General features: G+C 45.8%; 1 protein-coding gene and 1 long non-coding RNA gene across 10 annotated transcripts; both read right to left on the minus strand.

The window, feature by feature from the left end:
• Positions 1 to 1,156: 1,156 nt before the first annotated feature.
• LOC127329913 (uncharacterized) lies at positions 1,157 to 2,125 on the minus strand. Its single transcript, XR_011750869.1, has 2 exons — positions 2,028 to 2,125; positions 1,157 to 1,899 (listed from the first exon to the last, which is right to left on the minus strand). It is a non-coding gene; the product is annotated as an uncharacterized lncRNA (long non-coding RNA).
• A 9,112-nt stretch (positions 2,126 to 11,237) lies between these two features.
• On the minus strand, positions 11,238 to 13,128 carry LOC127331996 (uncharacterized). Of its 9 annotated transcripts, none has more exons than XM_051358246.2 (6): positions 12,542 to 13,124; positions 12,358 to 12,446; positions 12,195 to 12,273; positions 12,022 to 12,095; positions 11,645 to 11,833; positions 11,238 to 11,563 (listed from the first exon to the last, which is right to left on the minus strand). In XM_051358246.2, exons 2-6 carry the CDS (start codon positions 12,421 to 12,423, stop codon positions 11,399 to 11,401), a joined length of 573 nt encoding a protein of 190 aa, XP_051214206.1. In that variant the 5' UTR covers positions 12,424 to 12,446; positions 12,542 to 13,124; the 3' UTR covers positions 11,238 to 11,398. The 9 variants fall into 9 exon arrangements, 4 of the variants coding, with proteins under 4 accessions (XP_051214206.1, XP_051214207.1, XP_051214209.1 ...); XM_051358247.2 differs by having other exon boundaries at positions 12,358 to 12,459; XM_051358249.2 differs by having other exon boundaries at positions 12,195 to 12,268; positions 12,377 to 12,459; positions 12,542 to 13,122.
• Positions 13,129 to 22,378: the final 9,250 nt, after the last annotated feature.

The raw sequence follows: 22,378 nt of genomic DNA on the forward strand, positions 1-22,378 counted from the left end.
ATCCGACTCGTATCCGATGTTGCAATCAAGCCGTGTGTGCTTTGATTTTTTGGAAAATAAATCGTAGTAGTTCAGTGAAATGAACTCTGAACCCTAAACCCCTTCATTTGTACCCTAAACTATACAATCCCGTTCTAAATTGAACCCTAGGCCTATTTGGTGCAGTGGGAAAAGAAATAATCCCGGTCGGGTTGCGTTACTGAATATATGGGCTCCTTTGTTAAAAAAAAAAGTGATGGATAGGGACAAGTCCCTTACCTGCTTTGTTCGGAGGAGGACGCAGGCCGCCGCCTTCCCAGCTCGGCCGCTAGATTCGGCCATGAGAGTGCTAGGGAGGTGCCCGTGTGCCGTCGAGAGGACGTCGGGGTGGTGCCCCAGACGGAGGAGGCGATGGTGGGATGCGTAGTGGAGGAGCAACGACGGTAGCCTCCGCCAGGCAGGGGATCAGCAGCGACGGCGCTCGGCCTCACGCCCGTGCGGGAAGAGCGGCAGCCCTCGGCCTCGTGCCCGTGGGAGAGGAGCAGCGGTGGTGGCCTCCGCCCGACGGCGGGTTAGGCGGTTAGCAGTGGCGCCGTGAGCCCTCGCGGTCATGCGTGTTTATGCGATGGCAAAAAAAGGACTGATGTAGAAGACAGTCATGACAGGTGGTCCACTACTATAATTGAGAGTAATGATTTAGGATATTATTTTTACTACTATAATTTGGATCGAGAATGTATAGTTCAGGTTACAAATGACATGGATTTTGATTTCGAGGTTTGTTTTGCCAAACCTCTGCAAGTTTAAGGTTTAAAATAGACTTTTTCTTTGATTCATTAACCATCTGAAGGTGCGAGGACTTGTCATAGGCACATGAAGATCGTACGCATGTCATTTCCTTTTTTGTAATTGTTGTTCATGTGATATCCTCTTGTTTCGAAGCAACCCCCCTTTAGATTTCAGAGTTTATTGTTCCGGCATGGAAATCTACCTCAGCAAACTGATGAATGAGCGTGAAATAGTTTGGGCAAAAGATCATTTCGTGGGTTCTTTCCCACAAAGGATCATTTTTTTTGTAAATCGCCACTCGGACAAGCCTGTGTGACGTGACATGGTTACTGTGTCACTGTGTGCTTGCTCTGTACATCCTGGGTTTCCTGGTCATGGATCGGCGATGTCACCGAACGTCAAACAAGTTTAAAAAGCCCACACGTACATCACGGTCTCTGCATTATTTGAGAAACGAATCGCAAGTTGGCTCAGTTAACGTACCCAAACGTACTGGCCATACAGCGACATTCTTTTCTTGCAACCATGTGCATGATCATCGTCACGAACCGGCCGGGAGCCTCACATGGCATGCATGATTACATTGGAGAAGAAGATGGTTTAGTACGAGGCTACCGACTGTAGCTGACAGCTGCCGTGCGTTAATGGTTGCTGATGATCTAGCAAGGGGAGGCGACGCCGGAGCTCGAGCCGGCGGAGAGGCTCCTCTGAAGGTAGAAAGCCCGCAGCCTTGCTCTGCGGCTGGCGCCGCCGCTGGCGGAGTGTGAAAGCGCGGGGAGGCCCCACTGCGAGGAGAAGACGATGGCGGGGCATTCCGCCGCCGCCACGACCCGTCGCACCAGCTCCGCCAGAAGCGCGGCCGCACGCCGCGCCGGCACCAGGACGAACAGCAGCCGCATCAGCAGCCTCACGGCGCCTCTCTTGCCCGCACGCGGCGCCATCCCCACCCTCCTCCGCAGACGCAGCGGCCGCCTCGCCTTCGTCCACCTGCAGGCAGCTGACGCCGCCGCCGGCCTCGAGTCACCCCCCACCTCCTCGCCGCCGCAGAGGTCGCCGCGGAGCCGCTCGTACTGGCGTCTCGGTGGCCGGTCCCTCGCCATGAACACCCCGAGATCCATGTGAGCTAGCTAGCTAAAGGTGGCAGGGAGAAGCAAACTGACGAGTGAGCTCGATCTGAGCTGTAGGAATCATGGGGAGCAAGCGAGACGACGGCCGCGCGTATGTATATATAGAATAGGTGTGGAGGAACTAATACTTACCATTGTTGCGCTCTCGTATGCACGCACATCACATGGGGAAGAATCGTGCAGGCCCGATCAAGAGCGCCGGCGTGGCATGCGACTTGGGGATCGACCGGTGATCCTGCATAAAAAAATTGCGCGGCAAAAAAAAAAGAAAAAAATTGCGCGGCAACGACCTAGCGGCTCCTACGCGCTACGGCATGATTCTCTTTGACACATGCTTTTCCTCTATCAACATTATACTAGCTGATGTTCGGTATCACATTATTGGATGGATTATTGGATCTTGGATGGATGCACTATCTTGTAATCATGAAACTCAAATTTTGAATTGAAGGAACAATCTATTTTCCGGTTGGAGGCTTTTCTTAGTACAGACCCAACATTTTTGTTCAAATTCTCACGAGGGTGAATTTAGATTTGTTTTTGTACTCGTAGCCCATTCTAGACCTGGTACTCATACAATTTATCTTAAGCACTAGGCTTTAATCTTAATCAAGATTAAAGAAAAATCATAATACTCATGTTTAATGATTGTGTGCATCCCTAGCTGGTGCAGAGATCGGAATATAAAATTCTCCCTATTATTTTAGGGAAGATGCTGTTTAGAGTACGTGAAAAACTGTCTCCCGCATCGCCTCCAGTGGCGACTCCGGAGCCCCCCACACCGCCTCCAACAGACTACCTCCAGCAAGCCCTCCACCCCTTCGCCGTCGGAAGTCCATCCGACGGCGGAAGGCGGCAAGGGGTGATCCTTTCTATCGTTTTTTTTTTTGCCTTGGCAAGATTCTCATCGGTCTGGATCTTGAGATCTGGTCGCCTTGCCCCTCTAAGTTTGGTTAAGATGCGGAATGGAGCTGGGGAGTGGTTGCCTGTCCTCTGGTCATCTAGGCCACAACTGGTGGTCCTCTCCGGTGGCCCAAGTTCGGATCTCACTAATCTACCTACGGATGCCATTTTTGAGTCAACACAGAGCTAGCAACCGGCCTCTACTGGGATTGGCGATGCCGATGACCTTCCAGCATGGTCTTGCGTCGTATGTCCGTGGTCTGTGAAACAAGTCCGATGATGTACATCCTCGCCTTTAGTGACGGGTGGGCATGGTTATCGATCAAGAACACGCCTATGACCTGCTAGTTCCTAGGTGAATATTCCATGTATTCCTCGTGCACGAGATCATGGTGTGTGAGTGTTCATTCTGGGGCCTGCCTTCTGCAACGACGACTTTCTCATCATTGATGAAGTTCAGTTGCTGAAGATTACTAGCTAGGCAAACAAGGTTGAAGAACGGATTTGCTCTGGAGGTTCTATCTCGCATGCTCTTTGTCAAGTCGAGAAGAACCCAGTAGTACTTGCAATGGATTGGAGGAAGTATGTACGTCAGACAATCAGCATTTTTTGCAATAGTGTTCTTGACAAGTAGCGGTGACCTCGGCAGATTTCATTCTTGACGGCGCTCCTTGAGCTCCGTGCCTCAATTTTTGGGGTGAGAACCCTAGGTATCACCTTAACTGGTTGTACGTGGCAATGGTGGCTCTCTAGTCATTTTTCCGTTGAAGGTATTTTTTGGAGATTTGACATTCTTTAAGGTGAAAACCTAGGATCTCACCATCCGAACGACGGCGATGTGTATGCATAGTTACCTTCATGTAGGCATCGTTTTGGGAAAGCTTGTTCGAATTCGAGGTGTGAGATCATGGGTGGTGCTCTTCCTTTTGTGAGTCTCTGCTTGCATCGAGGAGTCTTTTTTTAACTTATTTTTCGGATGTGTGCATCTTTGATGTCTATAATTGCTCTAGTTGTTATGTTGTTGCAAAGGTCGGGTGTAAAAAAATTCAAATATTTCACCGTCGATTACCAATGATCTTGAGTTTTGTCTTAGTCTTTCGTAAGCATGCATTAGTGGATGAAGTGCATCGCTGAAATAGTGTTGGATCATTTCAAAGAGGTTGCGATTCTTGCTAGCCATTGACGCCACGCACATACACTCAACATGGCATGGCGTACCACAAAAGCGTATCATTTCTTTGTTATGAAGATTGATACGATTATTGCATGATCAATTGGCGTTTAGATATATAGTTGACACCTGTTGTTCCATTGCGGTGGGCCAAAGGACCACACCCTTTTGCCGAACAACCAGAGCCTGGGCTCGTCACCACATGCGCCTAGCCTCGATCGTACATCCAAAATCCAAATAACTAGTCATCAGAAATACATTATGCTTGACTCCATTCACTGAGGCGTGATAATAAATATGAAAGTGTACCGTTTTATCATTGAAGTTGGCATGTGACATCCAACATTAGCAACCAAAAGAAGGGTCACAAGGGATCAACAGTAATCATGGTTGATGATTGTCAAGAGGGTGGCTCAGATGATTGTTTAGAACGGAATATAACTGATTAAGTGCCACTTCCCCTCGGTCCCACAATATAGTAATAAGTTTTGAAAAGCCAAAACAGCTTGATAGAATTCTTATACTCCTTGTTAAGCACTACTATCCTTTGCAATATCTTTTTCTTTGTGTATTTCTTTTTTATTTTATTTGTAATTTAATTTTACACCTTATTCTTTAATGGAAAGCAACAATCGACCGTATTTCCTTACAAATATGAAGAGGGAGCAGCCCTTGGCCCAAGGGGGAGATGCTTGCTAATCAGTTTACTCAATTGGCATTTGATCTCGTAAACACATCAATCCATTATCATTCTTTTCATAACCATTCTTTTACTACTCAACTCCGATTAGGTGTTGGTCCTTTCCCCAGGATCGATCCTACAACTATTTTTCCTTTGTTCAAAACTAGTTTTTATCATGGATTGAATGAGTGAGCCTTAGCCATATGGCCCATATATAGTGAGTTCAACAGTAAACTTTAGAGTCCGCCCTAAGCCCCACCAATATTCTACATAGGTGAGATATCAGGGTACCATGACGACTCATTCGTGCCTCAGCTAGCTGAGAAGTAAGTTAGTGCTCAGTTGCTACATCGATTATAATTGAGATAATTTTTCAGTTGCAAGTGGGGATGCAACTAAGAAAAAAAAATTAAATTGTTAGATTTGTTTTGTGATCCGTACTTGTCATAAGTTATAACAGAGATTTGATAATGCCATCTGACTAACTTCTGTTAAGAACTAGTCACGCCCTAGCTAATTGTTAAGGTTTTGAGCATTTACTCTGTTAAGGTTTTGAGCATTTGCTCTTGTTCAAAGTTTTTCCAGAAACTAATCGCAAGTTGCCTCAATTAATCGTACGCAAAAGTACTCGGAAGTACAGCGACATTCTTTTCTTGCAAAGCTACATTACAAGCATGATTACATTGGAGAAGAAGACGGTTTAGTACGAGGCTACCCCGGCGCTGTAGCTGACAGCTGCCGTCCGTTAATGGTTGCTGATCGATGAACTAGCACGGGGAGGCGGCGCCGGAGCTTGAGCCGGCGGAGAGGCTCCTCTCGAGGTAGAAAGCCCGCAGCCTTGCTCTGCGGCTGGCGCTGCCGCTGGCGGAGTGGGACAGCGCGGGCAGGCCCCACTGCGAGGAGAACACGATGGCGGGGCACTCCGCCGCTGCGGCGCCGGCGCTTGCGATCCGCTGCACGAGCTCCGCGAGCAGTGCGGCTGCACGCCGAGCCGGCACCAGAACGAGCAGCATCCGCATCAGCAGCCTCACGGCGCCTTTCTTGCAACTGAGATATTTTTTCAGTTGCAAGTGAGGATGCAACTAAGAATTTTTTAAAAATTGTTAGATTTGTTTTGTGATCGTACTTGTCATAAGTTAGAACTGAGATTGGATAATGCCATCTGACTAACTTCTGTTAAGAACTAGTCGCGCCATAATTGTAAAGGTTTTGAGCAATTGCTCTTGTTGAAAGTTTTTCCAGAAACTAATCGCAAGTTGCCTCAATTAATCTTACGCAAAAGTACTCGGAAGTACAGAGACATTCTTTTCTTGCAAAGCTATACATTACAGCCTAGCCCGCCCATGCATGTGCGTGACTCATCTCCAGGAGCTTGGCATGGCATGCATGATTACATTGTGGAAGAATATGTGGTTTAGTACGAGGCTAACACTGCAGCTGACAACTGCCGTCCGTTAATGGTTGCTGATCATCGATGATCTAGCAAGGGGAGGCGGCGCCGGAGCTTGAGCTGGCGGAGAGGCTCCTCTCGAGGTAGAAAGCCCGCAGCCTTGCTCTGCGGCTGGCGCCGCCGCTGGCGGAGTGGGACAGCGCGGGGAGGCCCCACTGCGAGGAGAACACGATGGCGGGGCACTCAGCCGCTGCGGCACCGGCGCTCGCGATCCGCCGCACGAGCTCCGCGAGCAGTGCGGCCGCACGGCGCGCCGGCACCAGAACGAGCAGCATCCGCATCAGCAGCCTCACGGCGCCTTTCTTGGCCGAGCGCGGCGCCACCCCGACCCTCTTCCGCAGACGCAGAGGCCGCCTGGCCCTCGTCCACCTGCAGGCAGCTGACGCCGCTGCCTCCTCGCCGTCGCCGCCGGAGAGATCGCCGCGAAGACGCTGGTACTGGCTCCTCGGCGGCCGGTTCGTCGCCATGAGCACCTCCAGACCCATGTGAGCAGTGCTAGCTAAAGATGGCGGCGAGAAAGAAACTGGCGAGTGAGCTATGAGCTGTAGGAATCATGGGTAGCAAGCGAGACGACGGTCGCGCGTATATATAGGGTCGGCGTGGAGGAACTTCCATTATTGCGCGTTGGTATGCACGCACATGGGGAAGAATCGTGCCGGCAAGCCGGCCGATCAAGCTCGCCGTGGCCTGCAAGTTGCGGATCGGACCAGCTGCATAAGAAATGGCGCAGCAACGACCGAGCGGCGCCTACGGCTTGATTCGCTTTTGACACATGCTTTTCCTTTCCTCCACCAACATTATACTATGCTACGCATGCAGATGAACTTGTGAGCCTCTGCACTCTGATGATGTTCTGTATTCAAATTATTGTATGGATCATTGGATGTAGGCATGATCTTGCAAATTGTAATCATTAAACATCAAACTCAAGTTGGAGAACTATCCTTTTGCCGAACAACCAAAGGGCCAGGCCCAGAGCCTAATCTCGTCACCAGATGTTCCTAGCCTGGATTGATCTTCGAAATAAACAAGAAACTGCTGTGAGATTCTGATTAGTCAGCATGAGTACACCATGCTTAATTGACCCCATTCATTGATGCATGATAATAAAGCTGAAAATCGTAGTGTTTTGTTGTTTAAGTTGGCATGTGCCATCCATCATTAGCAAGCAAAAGAAAGGTTACAAGCTAGGGACCAACAGTAATCCTGGTCAATGATTGGCAAGAGGGCAGCTCGAATGATTGGTTAGCACTAGTTAACCCTGCACTCCTTCGGAAAGTTTTCCCTTCTGTATATTTTTATCTTACTTTTGTGATGTGTAACTTTACTCCTTGCTCACACTCTTTTCGTCGAAAAAAAAAGAGAGACTAACCTAACCGGACCTTCCTTCGATATCATGCCTGATACAAGTTGCATTAATATTGTAGGCCGCAGAATAGAGAACCCAAATTAGGCGAAATCATATGAAATTCCAAATCAGCCCTTTCGAATTTGGCCCTTTACGTAACCTGACTCATAAACTTGATCATACTCATTTCTAACTAATTATTTGAATCACAACTCTACCGTTGTTTTTAGGTTCTCCGCAGAATAGAAAATGTCAATTCAGTGGTCACTTCCTCTATCTATAAAGAGAGGCAAATAGATGCAAACCCATGCAATATATGGCACACGAGATAAGATGGAAGAAAATCTAGTAAATCATCAAATCTTGTAGCCCCCGGATAGGAAGAAGGAAGAAGGAAGATTGGGAAATCCGTCTGAAAGATAGTCTCCTATCTCCACGGGTCATACATTTCTCTGTTTTTTGTGGACTTCCACGAGCTCGAGTATTCTAGTAATAGATGACATTTTGTAAACAAACAAACAAGATGTTGCTCCAAGATAAGGTCGAGTCAAGGATCAATTTCCTCACGCAATCCCGATCAGCAATATACAAACTCTAGCAAAATAAGATGACATAATAGAAAAAACAAAGGTCTAGAATTTTTTGTATGGACTACTTTGTATGCATTTTCAAAGATTTTTTTTAGATGAGTACATTGTCGTATTCTTTGTCTATTTCTGTGACAACTATGGCAACCCCCTAACTTTTGAACAAAATTATTTGTTATTTTTTCGTAACTCAACTAAATGACTTGTACTAAGTAATATCGTCCAAGTAAGATTTAGCATGCTAGTTACCACAAAATAAAGCATAGATAGAAAAATGATACATATAAGAGGCAAGTTATATATTTGTATACTCATTGATAGTGTTTATATGGGCATCACATCCTAATATCCAGATGACGGTACTCTGTCATCCGGCTAATACCCCTTCAGCCATTGGGTCGTTCCCATGCTAGACACATACCATTGCATTGTATACCTAGATGGTGGTACTCTGTCATTGAACACGATATTGGACTATCAAATGCACATATAAGGTTGTTCTTTCTATTACTGAGTATCACCTCGTATGCCTTCCCATTAGCACGAGTGAGGTGGCAAGAGAAAGGTAAACATCATACCACTCTAACCTCGTTGTTAACCGGATTAGAGCATTTTACAACACTCCATCTAATCACAAGGGTAGCATCAAGAGCTGAGAACGATATGTATCTAATAGGCAGCAAGGGTAGCATCAAGAGCTGAGAACGATATGTATCTACACATAGATAAACACGAACAAGATTGCATATGAATAAATCATGTCATAAGAAAATGATCCACAAAGCAATCGTCCACGGGTAGCTCATATGCTTCACAACAATGATAATTCATAGAGAGTTATGATTAAGCTATTACCATAAAGAAACGGTCCAGCTTGTTGAACAATCCCCCTTTTATGGTGGATATTGATTCGAAGTCGATAACCAATGAGGAGATGCGACCAAAGGCAATTTTTGCATAGGTTTCTCCTCGGGCAGTAGACTGTGCATCCTCTGTTTTCTTCTCTAAGTCTCTCGAGCTACATCTTCCATGAGAAAAAAATTCCCCGGGGCTATACATAGAGGGACTTAAGTGAAAAAAGGAGGGGACAAAAATAATTATGCCATCTGACGAACAAGCAGAAGTATAGGAATAGGGTGAGCCTACCTCTAGGTGAGTTTTAGTGTTGGGACTCTTTATCTTCGAAAAATTGGAAAGCCATATTCTTCAATTTATTTGGATTCAGGAGGCTGCTGAAACGTCAAAATATGAAAAGGGGTTTCCTGCTTTCTAGAATTAAATACCAAATTAATGAGATGTTATTGAAAATGCAGCAAATAAATGAAAAATTAAAATAAACATAATAATCATTATAATAAACTTTAAAAGGTATGGACACGTTTTGGATGTATCAAGCACCTGATGTCTCTCCTCCAAGGAGACTGCGACAAGAAGAGTTGAGAACTTCTTATAGTTCTAGTCTATACAAGTTGTTCGAGATCGCCAAGAGGATTTCTACTAACATGAGGTCCAAAATGCAGGTCCAAAGGCTATTTGAATTCAAGCCATTGTGGCCCAAAATTCAATTGATCTAGGATATACCTTACTTATGCACTCCGGTTAACCTAAAAAAACTTTGGTTAATCTCTATGATGGCCATTTTAGGACGCGTGAAATCTTTGCTTCATCATTGAAAATTCTTTAGGAATCTTTTGGAGCATCTTCTCTATGTTTGAGATCTTGCTGGAGAGTTCGGTGTCGTGAACCTCACAATCGGTATGGGTATAATTTTATACCCACTGACTCTAGGAGTATGGGTATCTTGCAAAAAAAATATGAGAATATTTTATGCGAAAAAATAGAAGATATGACCTAGTTTGAAACAAAATCATTTCAATAGTTCTATAATACACAAGTTTTACAGTGATTGGCATTTTTAATAACCGTTCATTCACCCCCATCCAACGGTAGTAAATAGACGGAACCAAACTAACGGAACCAAAGGTGCGGGACCGGAACCAAAATCATGTGGGACCGGAACCTCTAATATATTCTATGAAAATTATAAAAAACAAACGTCCTTCTAAACGGTCAAAGCATCTAATAAGAGTGCACCGATCTTAAAGTCACGGGAGAAGAATAGTAGTCGGACATCATCGTCCTGGAGGAGTTGCGGGCGTTGATGCTGGCCGCCGGACAAGACGAGCGGCCCTAACAGCGACGCCCTTTGACGTGCAGCCTTGGTTGTCGCTGTACCGCATCTCGGCGCACCGGAGCGGCAGCGCGACTAGCTGTTGCGCCTCTTCCAGCGACCACTCGCATCCGGTCGCATACGGGCGTTGCCGCCGTCTTCCAGCGCAGCCTCCACGGCGTGAGCGAGGCGGCGAGCCCCAGCGGCGACGTCCTTCCCGTGAGCATCTGCAGCATCACGATGCCCAGCGAGTACACGTCGGACTTGACCATCGTGGTACTCCGGGTCGATGTAGCATCATGACGCCGTGTGCTTGACCAATCGTGGACGACGACGGGTGCTGGACTGCTAGCCTCCATGGCTCAGGTGGCGGCCCGGGAGGAGCAGCGCCGTCGAGAGGCCCACGTCACCGATCTTGCTGGCAAGGTTCTGATCGAGCAGGATGTTGGCCGGCTTGAGGTCCCTATGGATGATGGGGTCCGGCCTGGTGCTGTGGAGAAACGCGACGGCGGTGGCCACCTCCCAGGCCATGCGGATGGGGTCGTACCAGACTAAAAGCGGCGTGCCGTCCCGGCCGTGGTAGAGCATGTTCTAGAGGCTGCCGTTCTCCATGTACTCGTAGACCACACAGCCGTGCTCCGGGCAGGCGCCAAGCAGCAGTTGCAGCACAAAAGTTAGTGGATACTACTGCCACGAGCAGCAGGCGCTATCCAGCGTCGTGCCAGTCGCCGCACGGAGCTACTTCAGCGACGAGAATCCCCACGCCTGCTCCATCATGTGGCCGATCATCGGGTCGATTCATCGATCGGTCTCTGCAGCATGTATAACTGTACATGTGTCTCTTGAGCACACTGTATAAAACTCTGAAGCCCATGTTTGGAAGATGGGATTTTGTACAATTTTAATAGTTCTCTAAACTTTCTGGGTGTTTGCTCGTTCTCCGTTAGAACCAAATCTCGATAGAAACAGTTTGTTTTCATGTAAACGAAACAGTTTGTTTTCAAAATAAACAATATAATACATTAGATCCAAGAAAATGAAACACACACAAACAATTAAGATCCTCATATAAAATTTAAATTACATCTGGGACTTTTGATCTGTCATATTTAGCTCTACTTTTTGTATCTTTGCAACTGAGTCATGAAACAAACGGACTCAGAAGTCAGAAGCATCACATACATACAGCTCTTTACAACATTACAACAGTGAGAAAGATACACAAACTGAACTTTGGGAGCAGACTCAGATATAACATTTGGAGCGGACTACAATGTGACCAGTTACCGGGCGACTCCATAAGGACAGCTAAGTCATCGACAATCTCATCATGATGTCCTGGTCGCTGCAGCATCACCTGGTTCCATAGAACATTCACGCCCTGTAAATTTTGTTAACATTTTACTGTGTCCAAAGCCACTGGGGAGAATGTATGTACATCAGCAACACACGATAGATGATTCGTCTTTTCTCTGGCTGCAACATTATCGTTCTGGGCTTCTCTTGGTCTCAATGAAGGAGCCCCTGGGATGTGCACCCTCTCTACAATATGCTTTCTTAGCACATCATGGAGCCTGCCATACAGCATCTGCTTCACCTGCTCAAATGCCCTGTCCAATTTGTCCATCTGCACATAATATTTTGGAAATTCAGCATAGCATTTTACGCATATTCTATTGATGAATAGTATCGTGGTACAAGTTTCTCAGTAGTCACTAGTCATTGGACAATGTGGTTTAAAGATTGATTCTGCAACTTGAACTAATTCGCAATACATAATTTCAGAAAAGGAGTGTGTCGTATGAGTGTACTTGCCTGTTCTGTAGCATTAACAGTATACATGATGAGCACATAGTATAGATCGAAACTGCCGATAACTTGTTCTTCGTCTGCAAGGAGTTGCGTCAAAATGGCGGCAAGTATGGCTAGTTAACAAGCTCCCCAAAAATGAAAAAAAAAATGCACAGTTTTTCTTGTATTTCACTCACCACAAATGGCAGGAGGGTCTCGTAACCCTTGGTGTTGATTGGTGTGGACTTGAGGTCTAGCTGCGCCAAGACCCCTGCACTAATCACACAACAGTTAACATTTCGACTTTATCAGATGTAGTATATTTGCCTATTGGGCAAGCAAGCACATGGTGACTACAACTTGTTGGCAAACTATCCACCTCCCAATGGTGTGTGTGATGAACTGGCTTCCCGCAGCATGGCACATGACATCTCTTCCATCCGACTTCCCTACAAGCAACAGCTAACACACGATTCAGTAGCTCCATGTTAGATGCTTTTCCCGAGTCCTGAATGAAGTCGTCCCAGTCGACCAAACAAATTACCTGCGGCTCAAAGATGCTCAATAACCGCTGACGATCTCTGTCAGCAGAGGGAGATCATCTAGGAGACAGAAGTTGAAAGAAATTCCCCTAGTGCTTCTTCAGACAAAGGAAGATGAAAGAGATCAGACCAGTCATCTAGAGATAAAACATGTGGACGAGGAGGCAGAGAAGCGTCCGCCGTGATCTCCCGGGCGGCGCTCGTCAGGTAGGGGGTAGGGTCTGGATGCTCCCGGTGATCCCAGCGACACTTTGGCCGGTCCAGCGACTGAGGGAACGGGCCCGTAACTCTGCCGGCGATCCCCCTGACGGAGGGGAGGTGGCTGCGACAGAGAGGTCGACGGGGACGTGAATCTCCAGCGATCCCCGCAACGGAGGGATGGGCGGCGGCGGCTGGCGGCTGCGACGGAGCAGAGGGTATGCGATGGAGAAGATTGGGCCGTGACCTCCAGTGATCCCCGCGACCTGGGGAGGGGCGGCGGCGGGCGCTGGAGTGAAAAAGGCCACGACTAGTCAAGTACAGAGTAGTTATTCTTGATTTCGTGAAGAAGGCTACATCGTGATTGATTTGGTTGATTCTGATTTGATGAGTTGACTTCTAAGGTGTCCGTTTAGAACTGTTGTAGTAGAAGTTACACAAAATTTATCACCGATTTAATCAACGGTCACGAAAAATTTGATTAGACGGAACCCATATTTAATTAGACGGAACCTAGGTTCCGTGCCAATCATCGTAAAAGAGCTCGTTCTATAAAGCTTAACATAAAGCAATACCAATACTTTTACTTGGATCCAAGCCTTAACTAATTATTATCTAGCATTATACTAACTTCATTTTAAAATAAGTGTCGCGGTTTCGTCTAGACTCTAAATTAGATTGAGATGTATTTAGACGTATTTTTGTTGTATATATATAGATAAAATTATAACACTTATTTTAGAACGAAGTGAGTATATATTATAAAACTGCACGTATCTGATCGTACTAACATCTAATTAATTCATGTGTTTTCCTAGCCCTTGATCAAAGAGGCCTGGACTTGATCACTTCGATCTACTGGACGTGTAAGACACGATTGACTAAAATGGCGTAGCTGCTACCCTGCTACGATATCTCCACTTTTTAAAAGGAGTTCACGGTTATGGAAAACGGTTTAATTCGTTTCCTTTCCTTGCGGATGAGGAAACTTATCGGTCGATATAAACACGCAGGGAGCCGCACAACGGTAGAAGCACACATCTTTCCAATCATGGATCAACAAGACGGCCACGTCGTGGACATCGAACTCGGATGCGCCGTCTCCGGCGAACCCACTCGCTGCTGCGCGGTATGCACAGAACCGCTGGCATGGGTGGCGGTCGATAGCTGCGGCCACGGCGTGGTGTGTCCTAGATGCATGGTCCGCGTGCGGTTCGTCGAGGGCGACCGATGCTGCAGCGCATGCGGAGCGAACTCTCCGTCGGTCATCGTCGCCAAAGCGGATGACAGCACGAGCGGCGGCGCTCCGGCCGTCCCCGCCTTGTCGCAGCAGCCCGCCTCGAAGGAGGGCAAGGTGGGCGAGTACTGGTACCAAGGGGACACGGCGGCCTACTTCCACGACGAGCAGCAGGACGAGGAGGCAAGGGACGCGAAAACACGGCGGGAGGATCTTGTAGACAATCTGGTAACATGGGTCAGTGCGCCAATTAAATCTGTTTCCCTTTCCTAGGAAGTAATCATAACTGCAATCAAAATCTCTTCATATTTGTAGTTTTAATTACGTTTTGCATTTCATCTCAATTTTTCCCGAACTTAATTTAACCAAATTAACTGGATCTGAAGATGAGCCACTCAGACCATCATACATTTTAAGTTCTGGCTTTTCTGATTCAGTATTCATCTTTCATCTTGTTTTGCAGTTCACTTGTGCAGTTCTTGCCGGTGCCGGCGTTTTGGCAATTGTGGTGATGCACCCTTGAGCTAATAGTTGTAAGGATGTACATCGAAATGGTAATATTATGATGGTGATATTCTGTAACTCACACATTTGAGTATAAACTAGTAGGTATGCATACATGTTGTTGCCAATGGTATAAAAAAAATCATACATGTTTTCAAGAAAACATGGATGTGTTATCACCTATGGGTCAGTGCGCTAGTTAAATTTGTTTTCACGTTTGTTGTATGATCGAGTGTCATATTAGCTTTCTAATTTCAACTCAAAGTCGAGTTTATATTCCTATTAAGTAATTATAATTGCAACCAAATATATTCCTATTTGCAGCTTTAGTTACATTTTGTATCATCTCGTTGATGCATGCAACTTCTATATTTTTATTTTCCTTTGAACTCCAACCAAATTGGATTCGAAGATGAGTCACTCCGGTCATCATATATTTTAGGTTTTAGACTTCGTAGTTGTCCATTTATCTTGCCATCTTGTTTTGCAGTTCACGCGTGTAGTTCTTCTCGGTATCGGTGTTTCTGCAATCGCGGAAAAAGATGTCAATGTTCATCATGATGCAGTTTGAAAGTATTCTCATATCATATTTGATGATGATGCTCGTAATCATCTAGAAATGGACATACATTTTGTTAGTTACATGTTAGGGGCATAGGTTTTTGGTTCTCTTGTGCAAAGATAAATTATAATGTCCCAAGCTCGATTAAAAGAATTGGAAACTAAAAAGAACACGTTCTCTAGAACAATTTGTAGGGAAAAAACTTATGCATATAGCAACAGTTCCTTGGGCAGCCAATCCCTTTATATGCAGTGTAACTGAGGAATACTATTGTTTCACGTAAACTTTCTAATTTTTTTCGACAAAGAGCATATATTAATATCGTGGAGATACCAATTACACCCAACCTCTGCAACAACTCATTATCCAAGCGACATTACGGATGCACACAGTCAAAAAAAAAAAGAATTACAAAACAAAAAAAAAGTTCCGTTACGGTGGTCTATTTCTCGAAACAGCAACACTAACACAACCAAGACAGAACCATAAGTCCAAATTCTTCAAAAGCGGCGCCTCCAAGAAGGAAACAGTGCACAAGCGATGTCGTCGCCCGATCAAAGATCTGGGTTTTCACCCTGAAGAAGGCCCTCGCTCTCAAAATAATACATTCAACAAGGCTATTTCCAGGTACAACCAATTAAGGCTAGACCTTGGATTTTCACCCTGAAAGGTAGGATTTTTGTCTTCTCCTGTGCAGTCGCCCCCACTTGCATGCCGCTGCTCCAAGTCATGAACCACCAAGCCAATTCCTCATCGCCCCAAAGATTGGAACCTCCATTGCTGGTCCTTAGATCTCGGTCTTCATGACATTCTCTGCTAGCACCATGGAACGAGAACGTGCCTCATGATATTAACAGCCAGCAGAGCTTCGAAGCGCTCCCTCTGAAACCAAATGGCCAGAGTAAAACACGGGTGCGCACGACGAATTCCACCCGATCCAGCAGTCTCCAGACATGAAGTGCCAATGGGAGATCACCGGCGGAGCCTTCTGGAATCCGTCACTCTAGCCAGATCGATGGGGACACACCTCTGGAAGATCAACATCTTGATGCAAGTTAGAATCCTAGGACCACCGCCATTATTCTGGCCGAAACCAGCAGCCCCCACGCCGTTGGTCGACTTCCAGCGATCTGAGAGATCGGGCTGACCCCTTCCGATTCAGACGAGCCTAGGGATCAGGCCGCACGACGCGTTGCCCCGCCAGATCTTGGCCACACGCCTGCAGCACAGGAATGGCTAGCATCGCCGCCGCCTCCAGGCTGAGGTTGCGCCGCCGCCTCCAGCGAGTAGCGCCGCACTTCCTCCCCCTCTCTGCGCCTACCTCCCGCGACGGCGAGCGCCACCGCGACGTCGCTCGAACCGCCGCCGCGCCTTCCTGGAGACGTGAGCCCCGCACGATGGGATCCGTCGGGGAGCACCCACCCCACCCGCCGCCTTAGGCAGCCAGGTGTGGCTGCCACCGCCGGTGAGGGCGATGACAGCAGCCAGGGACGGAGATCGGAGAGCCTCGCTCTCGGGATCTGGGGGCCTCCGGAGCCACTCTCGCGCGAGCGACCCGGGAGGTTTTGGTTCTCGCCATACCGATACATATATAAAAAACCATAATGAGGATAACAATGGCAAGTTTACTATATTGATACTACGGTGGAAAGTCAACTGTGCTAAAACTAGTGGCATGCTCACTATAACTAGTTGAATTTCCGTGCGTTGCTACGGTTTTTCAACGTAAAATTCAAGAATAAGACATTGTAACATTAAATCGGCGCATGGAAAAAACACAGACACTCTCTACCCCTAGCTCACCTCCTCCATCTTGACGCTTTCGAGCAAGCTCCCTAAAATATCTCTCCTAATCTCGATACAGAATTTTTCAAAGAAGATTTTTTTCCTAAATTGTGCTCAAATCGAGCATATATATTTTATAACATTATATATGTGCCAACAATGTCATTTTGTCTCATCGAGTTTGTTTTCATCGTAGAGATAAAACAAAACGATACCTTTTTTTTTGCTTGCTTCTAGCTTGTATTCACCGGGGTGGTAGACTGCCCATTTTACGAAGATCAAAATATTATATGTTTAACAACAAGCAATAACAGTAATCTAGAATTGCAAGCACGCATCAACGCCTCTCTCTCTGTGTTTCTCTCTATCCCTTTCTTCCTAATATCCTCGCCGCATGCCACCTGTTGTCTTCTCTTCATACCACGATCACTCACACAACAAGCCCCACAGATGCATGTTCTCTTGCAGCAGACGCTCCGCGATCACTCACATTATCGAGTTGGGTTGTTGTTATTATAGTATGGTGAAAACAAAAGAGAGCACACGCCATGATAACATCTACAATGGTTATCATGATTTTGCTTCACTTTTCAGACATATCAATTATCTTCGTTTTGGGAAGATGGAGAGTAAATTTCTGATAGCTGCATTTGCGCAATAAAACATTAAAGAACAGAAACATTTTTTTATAACATAAACAAAGATGATGTTATTTTCAGATAAGAATTACTGATATAGCTTCAAATATAGTATGGATATATGATAATTTAGGCATCAATAGTTCAATCCCACATCAGAGAGTATAGAAACCCATAGAAACCCAAGAGCGTGTTGCTTCTCCTTCTCTTGTGTCCATATGTATTATGCCATTCCCCACCTTAAGTTCTGAAAAAAGGATAATAAACATAGTGGGCTGGGACTGCCGATGATGATTCAGTTGAATTACCAATACCAGGACCAACTACATAAAATCCTAGCTGAGAGGAAAAATACCAGAAATAAGAAATAAAAGAAGAAACATAGCATCCTCACCGTCAGAATGGGCCTGGTTTGCTCTTGTTACTGCGTCCGTACGGTTACCATCATTGGTGGTGGAGGCGGTTCCCTCCCGCGTGATTGCTTCGCTGCTGCTTCTCGCTCCCGGCTGGTTCTTCCCGTTTTGCTGGGCTTGTTTCGTTGGTCACGGTGAGACGACGATGATGTGTGCAAGGCCGTGGTGTCGCACGTTGGTGGGCGGCAAGTTTGGTGGAGCATGATAGAGCGTCTGGGGCGGGGATTTGGGGGTCGGGAGAAATCGTTGTCGGTCGGCGCCACCCTCCCTTCCTGAAGGACATCGGGCGTACTCCTTCCCCTCGCCCCTTCGCGTACCGGGGGGAACCTCAGGACCTGTCTGGGAAGCAGCGTCGTCATCATCACATTCCTTCTTGAAGGTGTTGCTTGGTACGCGGGGCATCAGAGTGCTAAGAACGTGGTGGGAATTCTTCGGAGGGCACAGAAGTTGCGGGACATTTTGTTTTCGTTGATCCAATATTGCTGGCATTAGTTTCTCTTTTGTTTCTGTTGGACTTGCTTGTGCTGAGGCTCCGGCAGCTGTGTGGTTGCTATATTAATATAGCGGGGCAAAATCCTATTTCAAGGATAAATGAATACACAAGAAAAACCTCTTTAAATGAAAATTTATATACGAAAATAGATTGTTTCTGGAGATGTGAAAGGATCTATTCTTCTCACTTTCCTAAAATAGGGCACCTTTCTAAATTATTGCTTGTATCCAAATGTATATAAGCCAAATTAAGTGCTCTAAATTTTCAGCATGTAAAAGATGACCAAGTATATTAGTTAGACAACAGGAACCATGTTTGGTTTCACCTCAATTTTGTGTACAAGTATCTTTTCAACTCTATGACGATATCTAATAAAATTTAGCATTTACTTTTATAATAGTTATTCTTATCGTGAACATCAAAGTGAGAAACAACGATTTAATGTTTTACCCATATATATTTGAATAACTTATCCCCTCTCCTACCTAACCTTATTCCCTTTATTTCGGTTGAGACCCCAGTAGGACTGTACATTTATTTCATATAGGCCGAGAAAAAAAAAATCTAATTAGCATCAGGATTATGCAATTAAGTGGTCACTAACTCTCATTCGTTGTCCGGATATCTTCGAAACGTCATGCTCTTTGTGCATGAAACATTACAACTGGTATATTTCAAAATCTGAAAACTGATCCAAAAAAAATAACCTGTTAATACAAAGAATCTAATAAATTGTAGATTTATTTTTCCAGCTAAAGAGGGAAACACAAAGAGAGCATACGAACAATCTACGTTGTATGTTGTTGCTGCGCACTGTAGTACTGCTGCCTGGCTCAGCAAATAATATATGTTTGTTGCCATGCTCGCTGAGCCATGCGTCTATTCCTGCGGCTGCTCTGGTACATACTCCATGCCGGCTAAATCTGTAGGTCGCAGAAGCAGAAGAACAGAGCCGAGCAGGGTAAGGTGAGCCGTGAGCGCCGAGCAACCGAGATAATCGCGGTCCTCAGATGCTTGGCCGTGCATCGCTCAAACAAACATGCAATGAAAATAGAGGGCTGTATTACCATCTAAGCAAACACATATGGCTCACATCTTGTAGCCGATCTACACGGTGTTTCTCCTGGAGAGCACCGAGATCCATCACTGCGAAGTTTTGTAGCAGACTGATCGATTTTGGAGAGGTGGAGATGGGCGACAGTCGAAGATTCGGCGACATCTGCGCTGGTGACGGGCGGCGACAATGACCTCACTGGTGCGACGGTGAAGGTCCGCGCTGGTGCAGCATAGAAGGTCTGTGCTGGTGTGTGGCTACGGTCGTCCTCGATGGTGCATGGGCAATGGTCGGCGTCGACGGCAACGGTGTCGGATGTGCGGCGACGTTTGTGTGAGAAGAACTGACACGTTCGTGATTGTTTTTGTGATAGGAAAAGAAGGAAGCCTATAATGATTCGATACGTAGGGTAGTAACGGAATAGGAAAGCAAGATTTGTTTTGATCCGGCAATTAGAGAGCAGGGTAGTAAAGAAAGGAAGGTAATGATTTTTTTCCTTTTGATCCGACGGTGAATGTTGAGGTGGAGATGTTGAAAGTAATTGGATGGTCAGGATGTTCCCAATCTCCTTCACCAAACGCGTTGTATGACGTACGACCAACTGAAATATAATAGTATTTACTAGTTGAATGCCCGTGCGTTGCTACGGTCTAGTAAAGCATCCATTATCACCCGAGATGCTCCGGATGACTATCACTTCACTCTTTTCAAATTTCTTTCCTCTCCACACATCTATACCTATTAATAAAGGAAGTAAGGTTTCTCCCCAATATTTTCATCTGTTTTTAATCTATTCTTATTTTCCGTTGAAACTACAGCAGTTGCCACCACTAAAGTCAAAATAACGAAATGTTTGGTGTGAACTTGCGGGGCTCCAGTTGAATGCCCGTCCGTTGCCACAGACTTTTAATTCTGTCAAGAACACAAACATTTACTATTATTAAATAGGAGCTCATATTCTACTTCCATAGGTTCCACAAAAAAAGGAACAGCCCAAATTGTGTGGACATCAAAAGGCCAAACAATTGTACCCTTAATCACCGGCACACAGCTGCATGTGGGCCGCCGCCTCGAGTTCCTCTCGTATCTTCCTGTGTGTAACCACCTTGTGCACATCCACTCATTGCCATTCTCTGCCCTGTTCTGTGACTCGTCTCACCGCTTTCCGTTCGACTTATATTGCGATGTCTCCCGTTTAGATCCACCATATGACATGGGGCTCCGCTGCGCCCCCGCCCGACTCTATTAAGCCGTCCGTGACCGGCATCACGCATCATGTTTGAAGCTGCGACACTCAACCTTCGAAGCTCCACCCACATCCTAATGTTGAAGCTCCTCCAACGACATCCTCCTGCACCGTACCTCCACACTCTCTGGATGTCACCATGGATGCCATACTCCATCCTCTTCATCTCCAACCAGTAGTGTGTGTGCGTAAATTCCTGATTTGCATTGCACGAATAGCGACATGTTCGTTTTGTTTCAGGGGAAAAGGAAAACAAATTAAGGAGAAGAGAAGTACACAATGAAGAGGAGAACCAACTTATGCTTGGGTGGTTAGGAGGATGGTTGTACCTCCAGCCTACCAGAATTTAAATCCAGATTTAACATTTGTGTGTCACATAAAGGGGGAATATTAATTTAGTGGGAGGCGACGTTTCCGTCGATAGCGAGGCGCCTGTGGTGACTTCATCAGTTTCAAGATTCCATCCGCCGACTCACTTTTTCGGAGGTTCTCATAGGGATAGGGTATGCGTGTGTGCGTTCATAGGGGTGAGTGTATGGCGTGTATGTGAGCGTTTGTGCTTGTACTTGTACTGTGTTTCTCAAAACAATGGAGAGGTCGCCCTTTCTTTTAGCTTTCATTACTTCATTTGAGGTTAAGACCTCTCTTGCTCTCATCCTTCCTATATGTATGATCGTATGAGAACAACAAAATACCGACTTATTTATCACTATTACATAAACCCCCGATCATAGCCCATGCGAGTCAGGCTTTGCAATGCAACAATAAAAAATCTATAATTTTTTTTGGATTACAACTAAAATTGTATTTCCTTCTTTTGGCTCTCAAAGCATCCTAAAAAGCAAACTATATCTCAGGCCATTAGATTAAGAAGTCATACTTCCTCCTCACATGAAACAACAATGCTTGAAGCTTCATTCCTCCTAGCCCCACTACAGTTCTCCCTTTTAGAAGGCCCGACGTCTTCCCTGTGACAGAATGATCAAAAATCTCGCGCGGGATAACTTTTTGATCCAGAATTTACAATTTGCAAGTTCGTGATCAAACGCACATCCGGGACAACTTCATTGACCAAATTGGAGATTTTTTCTTCACACAACATCCCAGAAGTGCATTAATCAGAAGGACCTCAATATAAAATCTCCATCCATGCACAAAGTACCATGTCATCAATCTGCACGAAAACAAACAGCTATCCGTAGAAACAACAAATAAGCAACAAAACAGCTAATCAGATTTTCCTATGTATAGTAGAAGAGAGTAAGAGAAAAAGCAGTAACACGCAAGCATAGACCCTTTGAAAGTTGCAGTAATTAGTTTCGGAGAGCTTCTGTGGCACAAAATCACTGACGCTGCCGATGCAGAAGAGTGTGTCACCCGGTCAGATCTAATATTCTCTCTATTATATTGGTGTCATACACTATAAATAAATCTTAGTTATCACTATTACTGAAGGATGTAGTACTTTTCATTGGGGTCAGCTGCACATAAGGCGGCTTCGTCCCGATTCCTGCAGTGATCATCTGCACGAGCGAACCATAGGTTAAGAAAATCGCCCAAAATCAATCTTGTAAATCCAACACAAACAACAGAGAAAACGATACAGATCATGGTGTGGAGATGGTGTAGCTATTGCTGACGCGAGTCGGGTAACGGTCGGGAGCGATGGACACAATTAGGAAAGGCACATACATGGACAACGGGCGAAC

The sequence above is a fragment of the Lolium perenne genome, chromosome 2, assembly GCF_019359855.2.
Source record: "Lolium perenne isolate Kyuss_39 chromosome 2, Kyuss_2.0, whole genome shotgun sequence".
Classification (NCBI taxonomy): Eukaryota; Viridiplantae; Streptophyta; class Magnoliopsida; order Poales; family Poaceae; genus Lolium; species Lolium perenne.